General features: G+C 39.2%; 1 protein-coding gene across 1 annotated transcript; it reads left to right on the top strand.

The window, feature by feature from the left end:
• The first annotated feature begins 289 nt into the window (after positions 1 to 289).
• LOC131930878 (uncharacterized) lies at positions 290 to 17,969 on the top strand. The gene is made up of 2 exons (XM_059287543.1): positions 290 to 449; positions 17,308 to 17,969. Exons 1-2 carry the CDS (start codon positions 438 to 440, stop codon positions 17,797 to 17,799), a joined length of 504 nt encoding a protein of 167 aa, XP_059143526.1. The 5' UTR covers positions 290 to 437; the 3' UTR covers positions 17,800 to 17,969.
• Positions 17,970 to 19,852: the final 1,883 nt, after the last annotated feature.

The raw sequence follows: 19,852 nt of genomic DNA on the forward strand, positions 1-19,852 counted from the left end.
CCTAAAATATCTGTGTCTGTAGTTCAACTTCTCCTAAAATATCTGTGTCTGTAGTTCAACTTCTCCTAAAATATCTGTGTCTGTAGTTCAACTTCTCCTAAAATATCTGTGTCTATCAAAGACCATGACGAACAATGCGGGTGTAATTAAGTTTTTTCCCTCAGATCGAGGCTGGTGAGGCTAATTAAATACGTCGATCCCGCCAAGATCACGCGTGAGTTTGTCTGCCACGAGACCGCACGAGCCAATAAAACCTCGTTTCGTCCAATCGGGGATGAGCAGACGATTTTTTGCACCGTCGCTCCCCCTGGTGGCGGGTGTTGAAAGTGGGCGATCAGGTGCCGAGCGAGACACAGCAGACTGGACTCTCGGCCGGCATCACTTGATGGCCAACTTTTGAAACACCTGGACGAAACGTTAACTCTACTTCACCAACTATGGACCTTACAGTGAGTTTTTAAAATCACTTGTTGTGAAAAATCTGTGCGCTTAATAGGCCTACTTTTATTTTTATTTAAAAAAGAACAAATTCGTTGGACCCAATATATCTGTTGCAGTTTTTTATTATCATTTATTGAATTTCATATTTCGTTTTTTTTTTCGAAAATAAAAATGTTCATGATTTAATACTTGTTTTATTTATTTTACAACTAGATCTATAAACTCAAGCCGTATACAATTACTTACGTATTAAAAGATTTTTTTTCTCCTTTTGTTTCTGAAATTTCAAAATTTAACATGTTTGTTAGTTTTGTATTTGTTAAAACAAATTTCACTTGACGTAATTATTATTGCGACATTGTATCAAAAGGACATGGATCATGCTTTAGGGCCTTCCTTGTTGTCTCTATTGTAGACATTTGAACAGAGATTAGAGTCTAAGGCATTCTGCGCTGCTATTTATTTTTGAACTTCGAACTTAACGTTTACTGTAAGAGTTTTTTTTTTAATTTAATGTTATTTGTAAAACATTTTTTTTAACAAATTATAAAATTACAAATAAATATATTTTGCGAGGACAATTTTGTGTGCTTCGATTTCTCTTTAGTTTTAGTACGTAAATATATTTCATTGAAAAAACTTTCTAGTTTAGGCTAATTAATAACAGCAGTCGAAAAACAAAAAATACTCGAATTCTGAAATTCAAATTGTACACAAATAGATATAGATCTAGATATGATGGCCTAGACAGCTGGCAACAGTTTAAAAAAAAACGCTAAAACTTGTGGTTGAAATAGATGATTACACTTTCCTGTTGTACAAATTACTACCAGAAATCCTATTGTAGCTCGAACAAAGGTCGTAACAAACTTCGGTTAAGGGAAACCCTGTTGTTAGGTTTTGTTAAGTTAAGGCGGGGAATGATTTGAACCAGGATTAATCTTCTTGTCTTGTGAGACTGTAGGACAAATTCTTGGGTGCTTTGTTTAGGATTATTTTCGACGTTCAGAAAGTGTTTTGATTTTTTTTTTTGTAGTGTATTTTGACTTTCTCCCAGCATCCCCCCACTCGTCGCCTTAAGACTTGTATGGTCAGTGTACATAACATGAAAAATCATACGTCAGTGTCATGTCATCGCGCTATCTAGAACATGGCTCTGGTCTGATGATTTTCTGTTCATCTTATATGGCCCACACCATGTCATATTTGGTGACGTTCTAAATCTATGGCCAACCCAATGTCACTTTTGGTGATTTTCTAGAACTATGGCCCACCTCGTGTCATATTTGGTGACATTCTATATCTATGGCCCTGTCCCATGTCACATTTGGTGACGTTCTAGATATATGGCCCATCTCGCGTCACTTGAGGTGATTTTCTAGAACTATGGCCCACCTCATGTCACATTTAGTGACGTTCTTGTTACATACATAGATGGGTCACACTTGTATCGTTGACATAGAGGAGTCACCCTGTCGTATGCTCGCACAAAAGCGTCATGTGAAACAGATATTGTATCCAATAACTACACAGCGACTTGTGTATACCCTCTCCCACCCCCACCCCCAACACGTTATTAGGGCTGACATTGTAGCGTCTGAATCTTGTTCTATTTTTAACACCAACCAAGGAAATCGACAGCCAGCAAAATATCACACGCCTTGCTACTCATTTTTTTATTCAATTTTTATTTTAAATTTACGACACAGATTTTTTTTTTTGTTTAAAAATAATCAAATAATTCTAAATTCCACTTGAATTGTTTCCCTTCAAAAAATGTATTATGCAAGGGACATCACTCTCAATTAAACCGATTTTTAAAAACGCGGCAAAAAAATAATAATTTCAGACACATCTGACGTCTGTTCTTTGACGTTGTGTTTGGTTGTGTGTCCACACTATATCAGACGACAGCTTGTTTTCACTGTAAGCGTTTCTTCCAACCATCGCCGTCTGTCTGGCAGACTTAGAGATGACAGGCCCGACATTTACCCACCCCCCCCCCCCCCCCCCCCCACTACCCCACAGTCAACATTCTAGGTAAACAAACATCGTCCTAACATTTTTTTATAAAAAAACATTTCCAGAAATGTTTATTGTCTTTAAAATATGACGTGTGTTATCTTAAACTGATTAGACGCTTTTAGCAATGTCGTTTTGTGAACAGTGGATTCATTTCAGGTTCACTTTATGTAAATATGACATTTTCAAATCTCATTCTATCCGATTAAAAATATGACATTTTTAAATCTCATTGTATCCTCACATAAATATGACATTTTAAAATCTCATTCTATCCTTACATAAATATGACATTTTTAAATGTCATTCTATCCTCACATAAATATGACATTTTAACATCCCATTCTATCCTCACATAAATATGACATTTTAACATCCCATTCTATCCTCACATAAATATGACATTTTAACATCCCATTCTATCCTTACATAAATATGACATTTTAGCATCACATTCTATCCTTACATAAATATGACATTTTAACATCCCATGCTATCCTTACATAATTATGACATTTAAAAATGTTACGTCCTGAAAAAAAATGACATTTTAAATCCCAAGCTATTCAGACCCAGTGACCCTCAATCCGACCGGCCCCGACACAACTTTAAGTTAACATTTCAATCCGACCGACCCCGATACAACTTTTTAAGTAAACTTGCCAAATAAGACTAAGTTAGACAACTCTTTGTTAAAGTTCTATACAAAATTAGTTAGGTTTGGGTGGTAGAGCTGACGACTGCTAACCCGGAAGTCTCGAGTTCGTATCCCGGGCTCGAGACTGTAGTGCGTGTCAGGGTTCACCCAGCTTTAATGGGTACCTGACTCATATGGAAATTAAGGCGGCTGACCACACTATCCCCTGCATGCCAAGGGTACTTAAATATATTAACTCTACGTCATCTGCCTCATGTGTCTTGGGCACGAACGTGAAAAGAAGATAAGGCCACAAAAAATAGCGTTCCGGATATATTTTTTTCGTAGGTGTAACTAGAATAGGGGACGGCGTGGCCTAGCGGTAGGGAGCTAGACTTCTAACTCGAGATTCTCGAGTTCGAATCCAGGTTCAAATCACGTCCCTGAGTCCACCCAGCTCTGATAGGTACCTAACTTACGTTAGGGAAACAAAGGCGGCTGAGCATAGTGCTGACCACACTATCCCTTCATATGCCGAGGTCACTGATTCAGATGAACTTTATTTCATCTGCCCCATGTGTCTTAGGCAAGAACGATTAAGAAGAACTAGAATATCCTGTCGGTATTTGTGTCGCTCATTGATCCTAGCACAAATCAAACTATCCCAGCAATTTGAGTGAAATGGTGGATCTCTAAATAACAACCAATCAAACGCATTATAATTTGAGTGCAATGGTGGATCCCTAAATAACAACCAATCAAACGCATTATCGCTCAAGGCGGTGGGAATTAAATTACTTTCCTCACTATTTCACAAAAAGACAATCAACACCTCCCACACCCCACCCTCACACACCCACACACACGCACGTCCCTTATGGCGGTACGACATGACGTAATTGGATTGTTCTAGAAATATTATCGTCCTCAAATAGAAATGGAGAATTGGTTGGTAATCAAGTGTCATTATGAACTCATTATACGGACTAATTAAATATCTCAGCAGTGCATGGTCCCACACGTGGGCCTTTATGTACCAAATGACATGACGTCATCTTGACCAAATTACCCGGATGTCCTCTTCACGTCTGCTTGTAGAATTCCTTAACTTCCGGTTAAGCAACATTTTTAATTGTTAGAAGACACTTTACATCATGGACTTGAAGTTAATTTTTTCACTATCTTTTGATTATGGCACGTTTGCTGGGGGGGGGGGGGGGAAGGGGGTGTAGTTTTCCCGCTCAATTCATTACACGTGACGGGATCTAGAATGTGAATCAAACTTAGCCTGACGAATGAGTTGGATTCCGTTAACCCTTCTTTGATGCTCCGTACGCAAAAACTAATCTTGATTTCTGTTGGCTATAACTTTTCTATTTCACATTGATTAGCCAATCAAAATGAGGCTTGTTGTTAAAAGTTAATTTAATTTCAATTTCCTTTGTTTTTTAATGGTATCGTACACTAAACATTAAAGTTAAGACTTAACATTAACCTGGAGTTAGGGTTAAGGCTAGCTTTAATTTAAATTTTCGTCTCTGATGAAACTGGAAAGTTCATATTAAAATATACATGCTAGACCTAAGTTGTTTTTCTTTTGTTATGTATTGTTTTTTGTTTATTTTTGTTTCTTTGTTTGTTAATATGTTGCTGTTTGTTTTTGTACTTTGTTCTTTTGTTTGTGTGTTGTTGCTTGTTTTTTTTTTTTAAGTTTTCTAAAAGACGAAACCACACTAAATAATTCAAGCAATCCATGACCATATGAACAGCCAATCAACGTTCGTCTGCTAACGTCACGTGGGTAGATCAATGACCGCCCCCCTGTTGTTTGTTAAACTAAACTTTTTCAGACCTTACATTAAGACTTTACACTTTTAAACGTCCCACAAAACTAATTCACTCTTACATTTAGACTTTACACTTTTAAACGTCCCACAAAACTAATTCACTCTTACATTTAGACTTTACACTTTTAAACGTCCCACAAAACTAATTCACTCTTACATTAAGACTTTACACTTTTAGACGTCCCACAAAACTAATTCACTCTTACATTTAGACTTTACACTTTTAAACGTCCCACAAAACTAATTCACTCTTACATTAAGACTTTACACTTTTAGACGTCCCACAAAACTAATTCACTCTTACATTAAGACTTTACACTTTTAGACGTCCCACAAAACTAATTCACTCTTACATTTAGACTTCACACTTTTCTCACAAAATGTATTCACTCTAACATTTAGACTTTACATTTTGGTCACAAAATGCATTCACTCTTACATTTAGACTTTATACTTTTCTCACAAAACATGTTCACTCTTACATTTAGACTTTACACTTTTCTCACAAAACATATTCACTCTTACATTTGTATTTTACACTTTTCTCACAAAACATATTCACTCTTACATTTAGACTACACTTTTCTCACAAAACATGTTCACTCTTACATTTAGACTTTACACTTTTCTCACAAAACATATTCACTCTTACATTTGTATTTTACACTTTTCTCACAAAACATATTCACTCTTACATTTAGACTACACTTTTCTCACAAAACATGTTCACTCTTACATTTAGACTTTACCCTTTTCTCACAAAACATGTTCACTCTTACATTTAGACTTTACACTTTTCTCACAAAACATGTTCACTCTTACATTTAGACTTTACACTTTTCTCACAAAATGTATTCACTCTTACATTTAGACTACACTTTTCTCACAAAACATGTTCACTCTTACCCTTCACGGTTTTGTTTGTCTCTAGCTGGTTTATAACGTTTAAGTTGAATATTTCAAAAGGGAATTTTTTAATCAAGTTTCCGATGTGTCGCCTGCATGAAATCGTCCGCTTGCCAAACGATGTTGCAAAACCTGGCTACATCCCCACCCCCACCCCTTCTAACATCTGTGCCAATCTGTACACGTCCAGTTTTTGCGCATCGTTGTTTCTTCCAAAAAAAATGTTTGACACCTTATTTTATATCAGACAGAGACGGTAGTAAAATTGTAAAACTCTCACAACCAACACTATAAGCCAAATGTTGAGCGAAACAAAGTTGAGACTTTTTTTTTCTGGTCTAAAATTAATTTAAAAAAAAAACATCTTAGAAAATAGTCCTATAATTAAAGACAGTTTGAAAATATGAAAACCACATTAAGATCTAGCTTAGTTCTTGATTTTGTCCAAAAAATAAAATTCAGTGTTAGGATTTTTTTATCCTTCTAGGGCCGTTAGACGGCACACAGAATAGATCCTCATTTTGAAACAGTTTCTATTCTATTAACGTATAGCCTATCTTCACCAAAATATTTCACTACGCGCAAGCTTAGACTCTAAACTGAACTCTGACCGTTTGAGTTATCTGTGTAATAACAGGTTGTTGGCATACGTGCGCATGCGCACAACACCACTTTACAACAACATCGCTTAAATAAACCCGCTTTAAGAATTAAATGTAATTTTAATTAATGTCACCAATTAGCGTATACAGCGATAAAAATGATGGGGCTACCAAAGTTTGATGCAATCCTTTCACCTTTCAAATGTGTGCGAATAATTGCTTGAATTACGAACAGACGACAAAATTAAGCCCCGCCTCTGAAAGTGGTAATTAAAGACTTGTGTGTGACGTCATACAACCACCCCACGCATGTCTACCAGGGGAAACAACTCCGACTTCCTTTTCCGTTTCTCAAAACGATATCCGCTGAACACGTGCAAACGACTAATTGTTTTACATCACACTTGGTTTTAAACGGAGAAACAATCAAAATTAATTACCGTTGCGTTACCTTAACTGACAAAAGCGTGGGGGGGGGGGCTGTGTAAGGTAAATTATTTTATTTCAAATCTATATTGTTTTAATTTTTTTTTTCGTTTTATTGAATCGACAGATACAACAATAAAATAAAATGTAAAACTATCATAGTGTTTCCTCCCTTGGGTTTATTAACCACTCTGAGTTGCGCCCCTTGCAGGAAGTACTGTATAAATTCATTACCGTCTTCCTGCTGGGGATGACGCTGGGCATCAACCAACGTAAGTGCTCGCTTTCTTACATTAGCATGGAGGCGCTAGAGACTTTCAATCGAGTTAAAACCACATTCTAAAGCTCATTACAGACAGTTCTTCTTTCGACTACTGTCACCGGAAGTCCCGTCTGTCGATTTCGAAAGTAGGATTCTAACCATTACGGAAGTTGAAATTTTAGTTATCCTAGAAGTTGAAGTTTAATGCTGCATTGTCAAAAGTTGAGTTTTTTCTGTCGTTAACGAAAGTTGAATGTTATTACTACCGGAAGTAGGAGCTTTTGTAATACCGGAAGTTGAAGTTTAGTGCCACGTTGTCAAAAGTTGATTTGTATCTGTTATTAACGGAAGTTGGATGTTCATTATTACCGGAAGTTGAAGTTTAATGCCACGGTCTTTTAAACTGTGTGGTGTTTATATCGTTATTTAAATTTGGAATTTCATCAATACCGGATATTGGAATCGATTACTACCGGAAGCGGTGTATCGAAAATTTTATCTTTCGATATTGGAGTCTGAAGTATTCGCCTTTAATGGAAACCTTTTGGTGTCTGTTTGATTAGAGATGTCGGCGGTGGAGCTTAGCTCTCAACTCAGGAGCTAGAGTTTAAATTATGAGATTATTACACAATCCCATGTCGTTTTTGGTAGCACTGCTAGTGTCAGGGGTAGGATATAAGTTAGGGTTAGCGTTTAACACATGGTTTAGTTTAGGGTTTGGGTTTGAGTTAGGGTCAGTGTTAAAGATAGAGTTAAGCTCAGAGTTAGGATATGAGTTAGTGTCAGGGTTAGGGTTTAACTTTAGGGGCTAGTTAGTGGGTAAGAAGAGTTAAGGTCAGTGTTGAATTCGGGAGTAGGTTATAGGTAAGTATTGTCGTTACGGTCAGTGTTCATCAAAAGGATTGGTCTATGGCCAATTTCCGGGCTACGTTTTGGGCTAGGGCTAAGATCAAGTTTAAGGTATCGAAACTGACAGTATCGCGAGTAAAAAAAAGTATTTTAAAATAAGAAGTTTAAGAGTGTTATTGATACGCCGGAAATAGGGGTTTCAAAACGCCAATAACTTTACTCAAGAAATCCAGCATTGAATGAATCGATACGAATGAATCGATACTTTAAAAAATATAATATGTCCAAGAAATCCAGCATTGAATGAATCGATACCAAGGAATCGATACTTTGAAAAAAATAGTCGGTCCTCAACTCGTCACACTCGAGAGAGTACCGTTACGACGTCACTCACCCGTGACGGAGCAGATTGGAACACGCCCACTTACGCGTGATACGCCGGGTACTGAGATTAGCTGAGCGAGCTGTGAGATTGGTTTCTCGAATTAAAATCGATGTATTTCATCAGACCGTTGACAGTTTATTGACGGTCTCGGTGCTAGAATAAATTCTATTTATAGCTCATTTACCGTCTGTGGACGCCGTGGTCGAATGCTAGAGCACTCATTTGCTAACCTGAGAGTCTCAAGTTCGGGTCCTGTGTACGTCCGGTACAGATATGTACCTAACATCATTTTATTTCCCGAGTCGAAAAAGCAGATGAAGTAGAGTTCATCTGAATAATGCACCTTCAAGCTATTACTTAAGACAATATCAGCATCCCTGACACCAGTGGCGTAGGCAGGGGGGGGGGTTAGGGGGTCATAACCCCCCCCCCCCCCCATAGACCCCTCGGTATATAGAAAAAGTTTGAGGGGGGTGCAAATCGAAAGTTTGTCCCCGGGTAAAAATTGGAACCCCCCCCCCCTTGAGACGATCCTGGCTACGCCACTGCCTGACACATTAAGGGTCGCTAGTCGTGAAGGTTGGAACCCCGTGGAAACTTGGGGTAAAATGCTCAAGGTTTGAGATTCTTGAAACACAACAGACTTGAAAAACTGATTCCAAATTTGTATTGCCAAAAGGCATATTTTTCAACCAAAATTGAATATTTTATAACATTTGTTTTTACATTCGGTTTTACTAAGGCTAGAAATAGTCAAAGAAATAATTACTAGTAATATAATGATAATTTAGCAAACACTTTTATTTTTTTAATTTGGATTAGTAGAGTCATGGTGTTGTGGTGATTGGGGACGTTCAGGGGCGTAGCGAGGGGGGGGGGGGTGGCGGGGGGTGCAGACCGCACCGGGTGACACCATTTAGGGGGGTGACACCAAGGCAAAAAATAGCAAAATATATAGAGAAAAACTTGTGGGGGGAGGGGTGCAAATCGAAAGTTTGAGGGGGGGTGCAAATCAAAAACTTGAGGGGGTTGCAAATCGAAAGTTTGAGGGGGGTTGCAAATCAAAAACATGAAAGTTTGTCCCCGGGAAGGGTCGCAACGCCTCTGGGGGGGTGACACCATTAAGTGCCGCACCGGGTGACACCCGACCTCGCTACGCCACTGGGGACGTTATATTATTTAATATAAAAACAAAACTACGCTATACACCATAATTCACTGTTGTTTACTTTTATCACGGGAAAACAATTGTTCTGACTTTTATTGTTTTACTCTCCCTGGCCATTCCGTTGACTTCAAGGAGAGGTTGAGGGCAGTTTTTGAAAATATTTGAATTTATAAAATTATTCTAAACGGCTCTTTAACGAATTATTTTCGATACAAAAATATTTTTGAAAAAAAAGAGTGTAATTGATGGTTCCCAAACGGCTTTAATTTTTACAAATGTAACTATAATTTCAAAAATTTAATATGATTACATTTATGCCTATTATCTCGTTATTTTTTTATCTTGTAATGGACACCAGCGAGAAAAGTCTCAAAGGTATTTGAGAGGTCCATAAATTCATTTGAAAATCTTGCACGGCGTAGTTACAATTAATATGGTTATAAAATCCTGTCTGTCTGTGTTTTTTTTTCGGACTTTACTAAAGATTGGATGTATTTGATGTTTTTAATATTTTCGGTAACTAAATAAAAAAAAAAATAAAAAAGCAAAAACAATTTGGTTTTCACGTGTAATGGCGACATAAACAATGGCCGCCATAAATTTTATTGTACACATTGTAAGCTAAAAATAGAAAAAACTAGGTTATGGTGTTGAAATTTGCATAGTTATTTAAAAACTTGATCTGCAAAGTTTTGTAAACAAAATAACTATAAAGTGGGGCTGTCTGAAATCGATCACGGAGTTCCTTTACAGCCAATCAATGTTTGTCTTACGAAAGTGAAACATGGGGTTATAACTTAGGTTTGATGAAAATAAATAGAAATGTAGCCTTAAACTCAACAAATTATTTTCAAGTTCTCTGGATCTGCAACTTGTATAGCATTGATTCTAAAAATATTACATTTCTGAATTAATTTTAGGCTTAGGTTTTTAATAAAATTTTATCTTTTATTATTTTTATGGTCCTAAATCTAAAAAAGCACATTTTTATTCCATGTCAACAACATTACGGAAGGAATCTCGTCAACTCGCTGGTGTCCATTGGGTTTGGAACCCTTCTGGTAAAGGGTGTCTATGGGAGAAATAAATGAAGGACCCCTGCGTGGAATAATTAAAACAAATTTTAACTAATGACACATTTCATTTTTAAAAGATGTCTGACACAGAAATCTATTGAATGGTAAAAAGAGTTACGGCTATTAAAAAGTTTGATACTAAAACATAGAGATAAATTAGTTAAAATAATTGTGCAATATATTTTTGAATGTTGGCTAATGAAGGCAACACACATATCATTAAAGGGTTAATGCTACGTCCAACAATTATAGCCAAGGGTTAACGATAGATCCAACAAGTATAGGCACCAAAAGGTTAATTCCAGGTCCAACCACTTCTCACGGAGGATTAGATCATGAATGACGTCATACCAACAACGTCGTTCAGCAGACGACAAGTCACAGGGAGCAGACGTGTAGATGATTTCAAGCACGTGGACATGGAGGCTGTAAAACTTCCAATAGTTTCTCAGCATTAAGAATCTTCTAGTTCAGCTACCACGATGCCGTCTGCTTATGACGTCATTTCCTGCCGTTTGGTGTTGTGTAGTGGCATTTAAGGGTAATAATGGAAAAGGGTGGGGGGGGAGCGGTTGGTTGGTATATATTTATGACATGGTCGATTAGTGTAAGGTTCTCGTGAGCGAAAGGTTAATTAGTTTGTGGGGGTCAGTTCTATAACATCGTTGTGGGGGTGAGGTCTATGAAATGGTTGTCGGGGTCAGGTCTCTGACATTGATGTGGGGGTCAGGTCTATGACGTGGATGTGGTGGTCAGGTCTATGATTAAAGAAGACTGAGACCTTGTACAACCATGAAAACATCTAGATATAATTGGCTATATGGGGAATACACAAAATATTTTGATATAATAAACTATATGGAGCATACACAAAACATTTTTACTGAATGTGTATGAAACATACGCAAAATATTGTTACAAAATTCGTATTGTACACACGCTAACAACATAATATGTGTGGAACACTCACAAAACATTGTGGTGTGATTTTAAATTAGTCTTCTGTCAAATTTATTAATTTCTTTTGCAATAATCATAACGATATTTTTTTCAATTATCTTGCGAATTACGTAAGAAAGTTCATTAAAAAGTTCGTGTAAAAATTATCTCATTCCTTGACTGGTGACGCCCCTATTTTTATCTTAAGTTGATTGCTTTAATTAAAATTACAAAACCTGTTTAAAAAATTAAAAAATTCGACGCTTGAGAACACGTGATGCGGGTCTAAAAAAGTTTCACAATTCACAAGCTATTTATAGCACGTTCTGTTAATAGTTAACTTTTAACTGTTAACGAAAACTACAGGTGTAAGACTGGTTTTGTTGGCGAAATGTGTGTTAGTTAACTTTGAACTGCTCACAAAAAGTGTAAGACTAGTCTTGTTGATAAAATGTGTGGTAATTAGTCATGAAATTTGAAAAAAAAAATTATGTTGCTTGATAGCAGAGACTTTTGTTAGCGACGTGTTTAGCATAGGGCTTGTAAGTAGGTCACCATCTTGTCGGTCATGTACTTGCCTGCTAGTATATCTTAAACAATTTTTTTTATTCAATCGGTAAAAAAAATAATAGAAAACTCACCCTGCTATTGTTAAGTTACATAAAATCGTAAATGTGAATCATAGTTAAAAATTAATTTTGTTCGAAAATTTAAATCTCTGACGAGATTTCAAATTTTCTGCGAGAGAAACCGAGACTTACAAGCCCCATTACCTTAACCATCAATACACTCACTCAGACTACTTTAAAAGTTTGCTGCAGGTGAGATGGCCCCAATTGTTTGATGATAGATGTGATAGATGGTATGGATTTGTTAATGTGACCACCGCCTGCCCCTAACCCCCCCCCCCCTCCCATTCAATATGGTATTGGTAGTCTACGCTATAAAATATTTTTCTCAAACAAGCATAACATTTAAAAAAATATAGGCCTATAATTCGTGTGTAAAGTGTGATTGATAGTATATATATATATATATATATATATATATATATATATATATATATATATATATATATATATATATATATATTGCATTATAAAAGCTGGTAAAGTACTTCAATCTCCATTATCCCCCCCCCCAATCCCCCCCCCCCCCCTTCTGTCGGTCACCACCCCGCTCAATATGTATTCAATCATATCTCCATAGTTTCTCTGTGTGTTGATGCGTGTCTTTTCTCTCAGCGAAAAAATGTTTTTATGGTTTTTTTATAATGCTTGTAAACACAAGCATATAAATACTTAACTTTTTATAGTTTTTCAATTTTACATCTGATGCGTTTTTACGGTAATTAATTTTTACTAGAACTTGATCCAATTATCAATTGATTTATGTTTGAAATTGGAATCTGTGCGAAAAATTTATTTTTCTTAAGCTCTAGAAGGGGTGGGTCAAGAAAAGACAGTTGGGTGTATGTGTGTAGGACATGTGTGGTAGTGGTGACTTTAGGACATGTGTGGTAGTGGGGACTCTATGCCATGTGTGGTAGTGGTGGTGACTTTAGGACATGTGTGGTAGTGGTGGTGACTTTAGGACATGTGTGGTAGTGGTGACGTTAGGACATGTGTGGTAGTGGTGACTTTAGGACATGTGTGGTAGTGGTGACTTGATGTAGGACATGTGTGGTAGTGGTGACTTGATGTAGGACATGTGTGGTAGTGGTGACTTTAGGACATGTGTGGTAGTGGTAACTTTAGGACATGTGTGGTAGTGGTGACTTTAGGACATGTGTGGTAGTGGTGACTTTAGGACATGTGTGGTAGTGGTGACTTTAGGACATGTGTGGTAGTGGTGACTTGATGTAGGACATGTGTGGTAGTGGTGACTTGATGTAGGACATGTGTGGTAGTGGTGACTTTAGGACATGTGTGGTAGCGGTGACTTTAGGACGTGTGTGGTAGTGGGGACTCTATGCCATGAGTGCTAGTGGTGACTTTAGGACATGTGTGGTAGTGGTGACTTGATGTAGGACATGTGTGGTAGTGGTGACTTTAGGACATGTGTGGTAGTGGTGACTTTAGGACATGTGTGGTAGTGGTGGTGACTTTAGGACATGTGTGGTAGTGGTGACTTTAGGACATGTGTGGTAGTGGTGACTTGATGTAGGACATGTGTGGTAGTGGTGACTTGATGTAGGACATGTGTGGTAGTGGTGACTTGATGTAGGACATGTGTGGTAGTGGTGACTTTAGGACATGTGTGGTAGTGGTGACTAGGACATGTGTGGTAGTGGTGACTTTAGGACATGTGTGGTAGTGGTGACTTGATGTAGGACATGTGTGGTAGTGGTGACTTGATGTAGGACATGTGTGGTAGTGGTGGTGACTTTAGGACGTGTGTGGTAGTGGGGACTCTATGCCATGAGTGGTAGTGGTGGTGACTTTAGGACATGTGTGGTAGTGGTGGTGACTTTAGGACATGTGTGGTAGTGGTGGTGACTTTAGGACATGTGTGGTAGTGGTGGTGACTTTAGGACATGTGTGGTAGTGGTGGTGACTTTAGGACATGTGTGGTAGTGGTGACTTTAGGACATGTGTGGTAGTGGTGACTTTAGGACGTGTGTGGTAGTGGGGACTATGCCATGAGTGGTAGTGGTGACTTTAGGACATTGTGGTAGTGGTGGTGACTTTAGGACATGTGTGGTAGTGGTGACTTTAGGACATGTGTGGTAGTGGTGACTTTAGGACATGTGTGGTGGTGGTGACTTGAAGTAGGACATGTGTGGTAGTGGTGACTTTAGGACATGTGTGGTAGTGGTGACTTTAGGACATGTGTGGTAGTGGTGACTTTAGGACATGTGTGGTAGTGGTGACTTTAGGACATGTGTGGTAGTGGTGACTTGATGTAGGACATGTGTGGTAGTGGTGACTTGATGTAGGACATGTGTGGTAGTGGTGACTTTAGGACATGTGTGGTAGCGGTGACTTTAGGACGTGTGTGGTAGTGGGGACTCTATGCCATGAGTGCTAGTGGTGACTTTAGGACATGTGTGGTAGTGGTGACTTGATGTAGGACATGTGTGGTAGTGGTGACTTTAGGACATGTGTGGTAGTGGTGACTTTAGGACATGTGTGGTAGTGGTGGTGACTTTAGGACATGTGTGGTAGGGGTGACTTTAGGACATGTGTGGTAGTGGTGACTTGATGTAGGACATGTGTGGTAGTGGTGACTTGATGTAGGACATGTGTGGTAGTGGTGACTTGATGTAGGACATGTGTGGTAGTGGTGACTTTAGGACATGTGTGGTAGTGGTGACTAGGACATGTGTGGTAGTGGTGACTTTAGGACATGTGTGGTAGTGGTGACTTGATGTAGGACATGTGTGGTAGTGGTGACTTGATGTAGGACATGTGTGGTAGTGGTGGTGACTTTAGGACGTGTGTGGTAGTGGGGACTCTATGCCATGAGTGGTAGTGGTGGTGACTTTAGGACATGTGTGGTAGTGGTGGTGACTTTAGGACATGTGTGGTAGTGGTGGTGACTTTAGGACATGTGTGGTAGTGGTGGTGACTTTAGGACATGTGTGGTAGTGGTGGTGACTTTAGGACATGTGTGGTAGTGGTGACTTTAGGACATGTGTGGTAGTGGTGACTTTAGGACGTGTGTGGTAGTGGGGACTATGCCATGAGTGGTAGTGGTGACTTTAGGACATTGTGGTAGTGGTGGTGACTTTAGGACATGTGTGGTAGTGGTGACTTTAGGACATGTGTGGTAGTGGTGACTTTAGGACATGTGTGGTAGTGGTGACTTTAGGACATGTGTGGTAGTGGTGACTTGATGTAGGACATGTGTGGTAGTGGTGACTTGATGTAGGACATGTGTGGTAGTGGTGACTTTAGGACATGTGTGGTAGCGGTGACTTTAGGACGTGTGTGGTAGTGGGGACTCTATGCCATGAGTGCTAGTGGTGACTTTAGGACATGTGTGGTAGTGGTGACTTGATGTAGGACATGTGTGGTAGTGGTGACTTTAGGACATGTGTGGTAGTGGTGACTTTAGGACATGTGTGGTAGTGGTGGTGACTTTAGGACATGTGTGGTAGTGGTGACTTTAGGACATGTGTGGTAGTGGTGACTTGATGTAGGACATGTGTGGTAGTGGTGACTTGATGTAGGACATGTGTGGTAGTGGTGACTTGATGTAGGACATGTGTGGTAGTGGTGACTTTAGGACATGTGTGGTAGTGGTGACTAGGACATGTGTGGTAGTGGTGACTTTAGGACATGTGTGGTAGTGGTGACTTGATGTAGGACATGTGTGGTAGTGGTGACTTGATGTAGGACATGTGTGGTAGTGGTGGTGACTTTAGGACGTGTGTGGTAGTGGGGACTCTATGCCATGAGTGGTAGTGGTGGTGACTTTAGGACATGTGTGGTAGTGGTGGTGACTTTAGGACATGTGTGGTAGTGGTGGTGACTTTAGGACATGTGTGGTAGTGGTGGTGACTTTAGGACATGTGTGGTAGTGGTGGTGACTTTAGGACATGTGTGGTAGTGGTGACTTTAGGACATGTGTGGTAGTGGTGACTTTAGGACGTGTGTGGTAGTGGGGACTATGCCATGAGTGGTAGTGGTGACTTTAGGACATTGTGGTAGTGGTGGTGACTTTAGGACATGTGTGGTAGTGGTGACTTTAGGACATGTGTGGTAGTTGTGACTTTAGGACATGTGTGGTGGTGGTGACTTGAAGTAGGACATGTGTGGTAGTGGTGACTTTAGGACATGTGTGGTAGTGGTGACTTTAGGACATGTGTGGTAGTGGTGACTTTAGGACATGTGTGGTAGTGGTGACTTTAGGACGTGTGTGGTAGTGGTGACTTGATGTAGGACATGTGTGGTAGTGGTGACTTTAGGACATGTGTGGTAGTGGTGACTTTAGGACGTGTGTGGTAGTGGTGACTTGATGTAGGACATGTGTGGTAGTGGTGACTTTAGGACATGTGTGGTAGTGGTGACTTTAGGACATGTGTGGTAGTGGTGACTTTAGGACATGTGTGGTAGTGGTGACTTTAGGACATGTGTGGTTGTGGTGACTTTAGGACATGTGTGGTAGTGGTGACTTTAGGACATATGTGGTAGTGGTGACTTTAGGACTTGTGTGGTAGTGGTGACTTTAGGACATATGTGGTAGTGGTGACTTTAGGACATGTGTGGTAGTGGTGACTTTAGGACATATGTGGTAGTGGTGACTAGGACATGTGTGGTAGTGGTGACTTTAGGACATGTGTGGTAGTGGTGACTAGGACATGTGTGGTAGTGGTGACTTTAGGACAAGTGTGGTAGTGGTGACTTTAGGACATGTGTGGTTGTGGTGACTTTAGGACATGTGTGGTAGTGGTGACTAGGACAAGTGTGGTAGTGGTGACTAGGACATGTGTGATAGTGGTGACACTTTTTGATGAGGCTCGTTACAGCAACCCATCTAGGAGAGATAACTCCAAAATAAACAAAACAAGGTCCGCCTTGTAGATGTTCTGTGGAAACCAAATAATTAACATGAAAGAAAACTAAAAGCATACCATGTTAAATTCAGTACTTATTGAAGTATGTGTAACTTGTTCTATTATTTGTTATTTGAGTGGTTTTTTCTACCTTCCCCAATCTTTGATTTATGAAATATTTAATTCACCTTAATTAATTACTATCTTTGATTGCTAATTAACATTTTACTTTGTTCTTCCCTAACAGGCCTTAGCAGTGTTACTTATCTGTGGCGTCTCACTCTGCCATCACGGGGGCGTGGCCTACCCTCAGCCGGAAGTGGGCGCGGAGCCCGCTCGTTTCGACTTCCGGGACTCCGAGGTGGTGGACGACCTGGAGCCGAGGGCCGACGGCGACAAAATCAGCGAGAAATTCGACGACATCAACCAGCCGTTTGTGGACAAGTTCGACGTGCTCAACCAAGTCGACCCCAAAATGGGCCGCGAGATTTTCAACTCCATCTCTCGGGCTTTCTCGTGGGCCATGCAAGAGTCGCGAGACAACGATTTAAAGTACATTCTCGCTGACCTGCTCGAGAGACTGCAGGCCAAGCTTAACGGCTACAGCAAGCGGGGGTGGTCGCGGGTCAACGTTCAGACAAGATACGCTCCATTTGGCACCAAACTCGTACCCAACCGGAAACTAGAAAACAGTGGCGCGACCTTGCTGCGTTATGGTCGATCTGTTCAAGGTCATTAAAATCTAATAATTAAATAAAAACATCTTAATTAAGATCGGTGACTTGGATTATATTTGAGAGTTTCAAAAAAATGCATTTGTCAAAAATTTTGAACTTCACTGTTAGCACGTTTTAAAAAAAAATTCAATTTCAATTTGAGAACCAAATCCTGTTCCAAATAAATTATTTTTAAAAATGTTAACCTTGTTTTTTTTTATCTTTTTAATTGTTATTTTCAGTGATTGTTAATCAATGGTTCTGTTTGCGTGTTGAGGAAATTACATTTAAAAAACTTGCGCAACAAGCGGTCCGAATAGCAGTGGAAGTAGAGTTCACGTTCAAATTAGGCCAAAACAAAACGTGTACGATGCTTCACTCGTACTAGTCCTATTCATTTTTCATAAAGTTTTTTTTTAATTAAAATCTTCGGTGGATGAAGTAATATTCAACCCACATTTTAGCTACTATTTGTTATTACTTTACATCTTGATAAATGTGTTTTGGAACGTTTAAAAACTTTTTATTATAGAATGGTTTTTTCATGACATATAGTACACAGCTAATACCTACGTCCAGTAGGTCACTGTACATGGATACATGAAGATATGAGTTCGATTCCCACTAGCAGAGGATTTGAAGACACTAATCACGGTGTTACGCACTCACCATGGTGGGAAGGTTAGCTTTGTCGGTGGTCAGTTTGGTGGTGTGGTCAGTTCGGGGATGTGGTTAGTTTGGTAGTAGTTTGGTAGTATGGTCAATTTGGTAGTGTGGTCAGTTTAGTAGTGTGGTCAGTTAATTAGTGTGGTCAGTTGTGCACTGTGGTCAGTTTAGTAGAAGAGTCAGTTTGGTAGTGTGGTCAGTTTGGTAGTGTGGTCAATTTGGTAGTGTGGTCAGTTTGGTAGTGTGGTCAGTTTAGTAGTGTGGTCAGTTTGGTAGTGTGTCAGTTTGGTAGTGTGGTCAGTTTGGTAGTGTGGTCAGTTTGGTAGTGTGGTCAGTTTAGTAGAGTGGTCAGTTTAGTAGAGTTGTCGGTTTAGTAGAGTGGTCAGTTTAGTAGAGTTTTTAGTTTAGTAGAGTTGTCAGTTTAGTAGAGTGGTCAGTTTAGTAGAGTGGTCAGTTTAGTAGAATGGTCGGTTTAGTAGAGTGGTCAGTTTAGTAGAGTTGTCAGTTTAGTAGAGTTGTCAGTTTAGTAGAGTTGTCAGTTTAGTAGAGTGGTCAGTTTAGTAGAGTAGTCGGTTTAGTTGAGTGGTCAGTTTAGTAGAGTTGTCAGTTTAGTAGAGTGGTCAGTTTAGTAGAGTGGTCGGTTTAGTAGAGTGGTCAGTTTAATAGAGTTGTCAGTTTAATAGAGTTGTCAGTTTAATAGAGTTGTCAGTTTAGTAGAGTGGTCAGTTTAGTTGTATTGTCGTTGCTTGGTGGTGGTCCATTGAGGAGAAAAAATTGTAAAGTCTATCAGTGTATGGAGCTGGTGGGAAAAGAAAAATACGTAAAAAATTCATACAGACAAATACGAGCACACATACAAACAACAGCATACAGGCGGGCCACGAGTTCTGTGTTACACCCTCTAGAGACAGGTAGTGGGGGCACCTTAGGACCAGGGGATGACGCCCCACCTCACACACGAACGCCATATGACCAATATCGAATGTTTGAGGGGGGGGTGCAAATCGAAAATTTGAAAGTTTGTCCCCGGGAATGGTCGCTACGCCTCTGTGGGGTGACACCATTAAGTGCCGCACCGGGTGACATCCGGCCTCAATACGCCGCTGCATTGACCAGCACAAGGTGACTTTACAAATGGACCAACATTAAGAGAAATAGTCTAACCAGAGAATGAGATAAATATTTTGATTTATCTTTGTAATTTAGATTGTTATTTAGATGTATTTTAATTTATTTATTTTTAAATTCTGAAAATTTACTTTACAAAATTACTAGCTATATAAATAAACCCATTTTTTTAAAAAACTTATATATTAAATATGTTGTTTGCGGTATTTTCACGTCCAACGGCGTTTTAATTAGAAAAATGTTAATCATAAATTAATCATATTAAGTACAGGTAGGCCAAGG

This window comes from Physella acuta, unplaced genomic scaffold (assembly GCF_028476545.2).
Source record: "Physella acuta isolate Inbredline_101_S28 unplaced genomic scaffold, ASM2847654v3 ptg001863l, whole genome shotgun sequence".
NCBI classification, from domain to species: Eukaryota; Metazoa; Mollusca; class Gastropoda; family Physidae; genus Physella; species Physella acuta.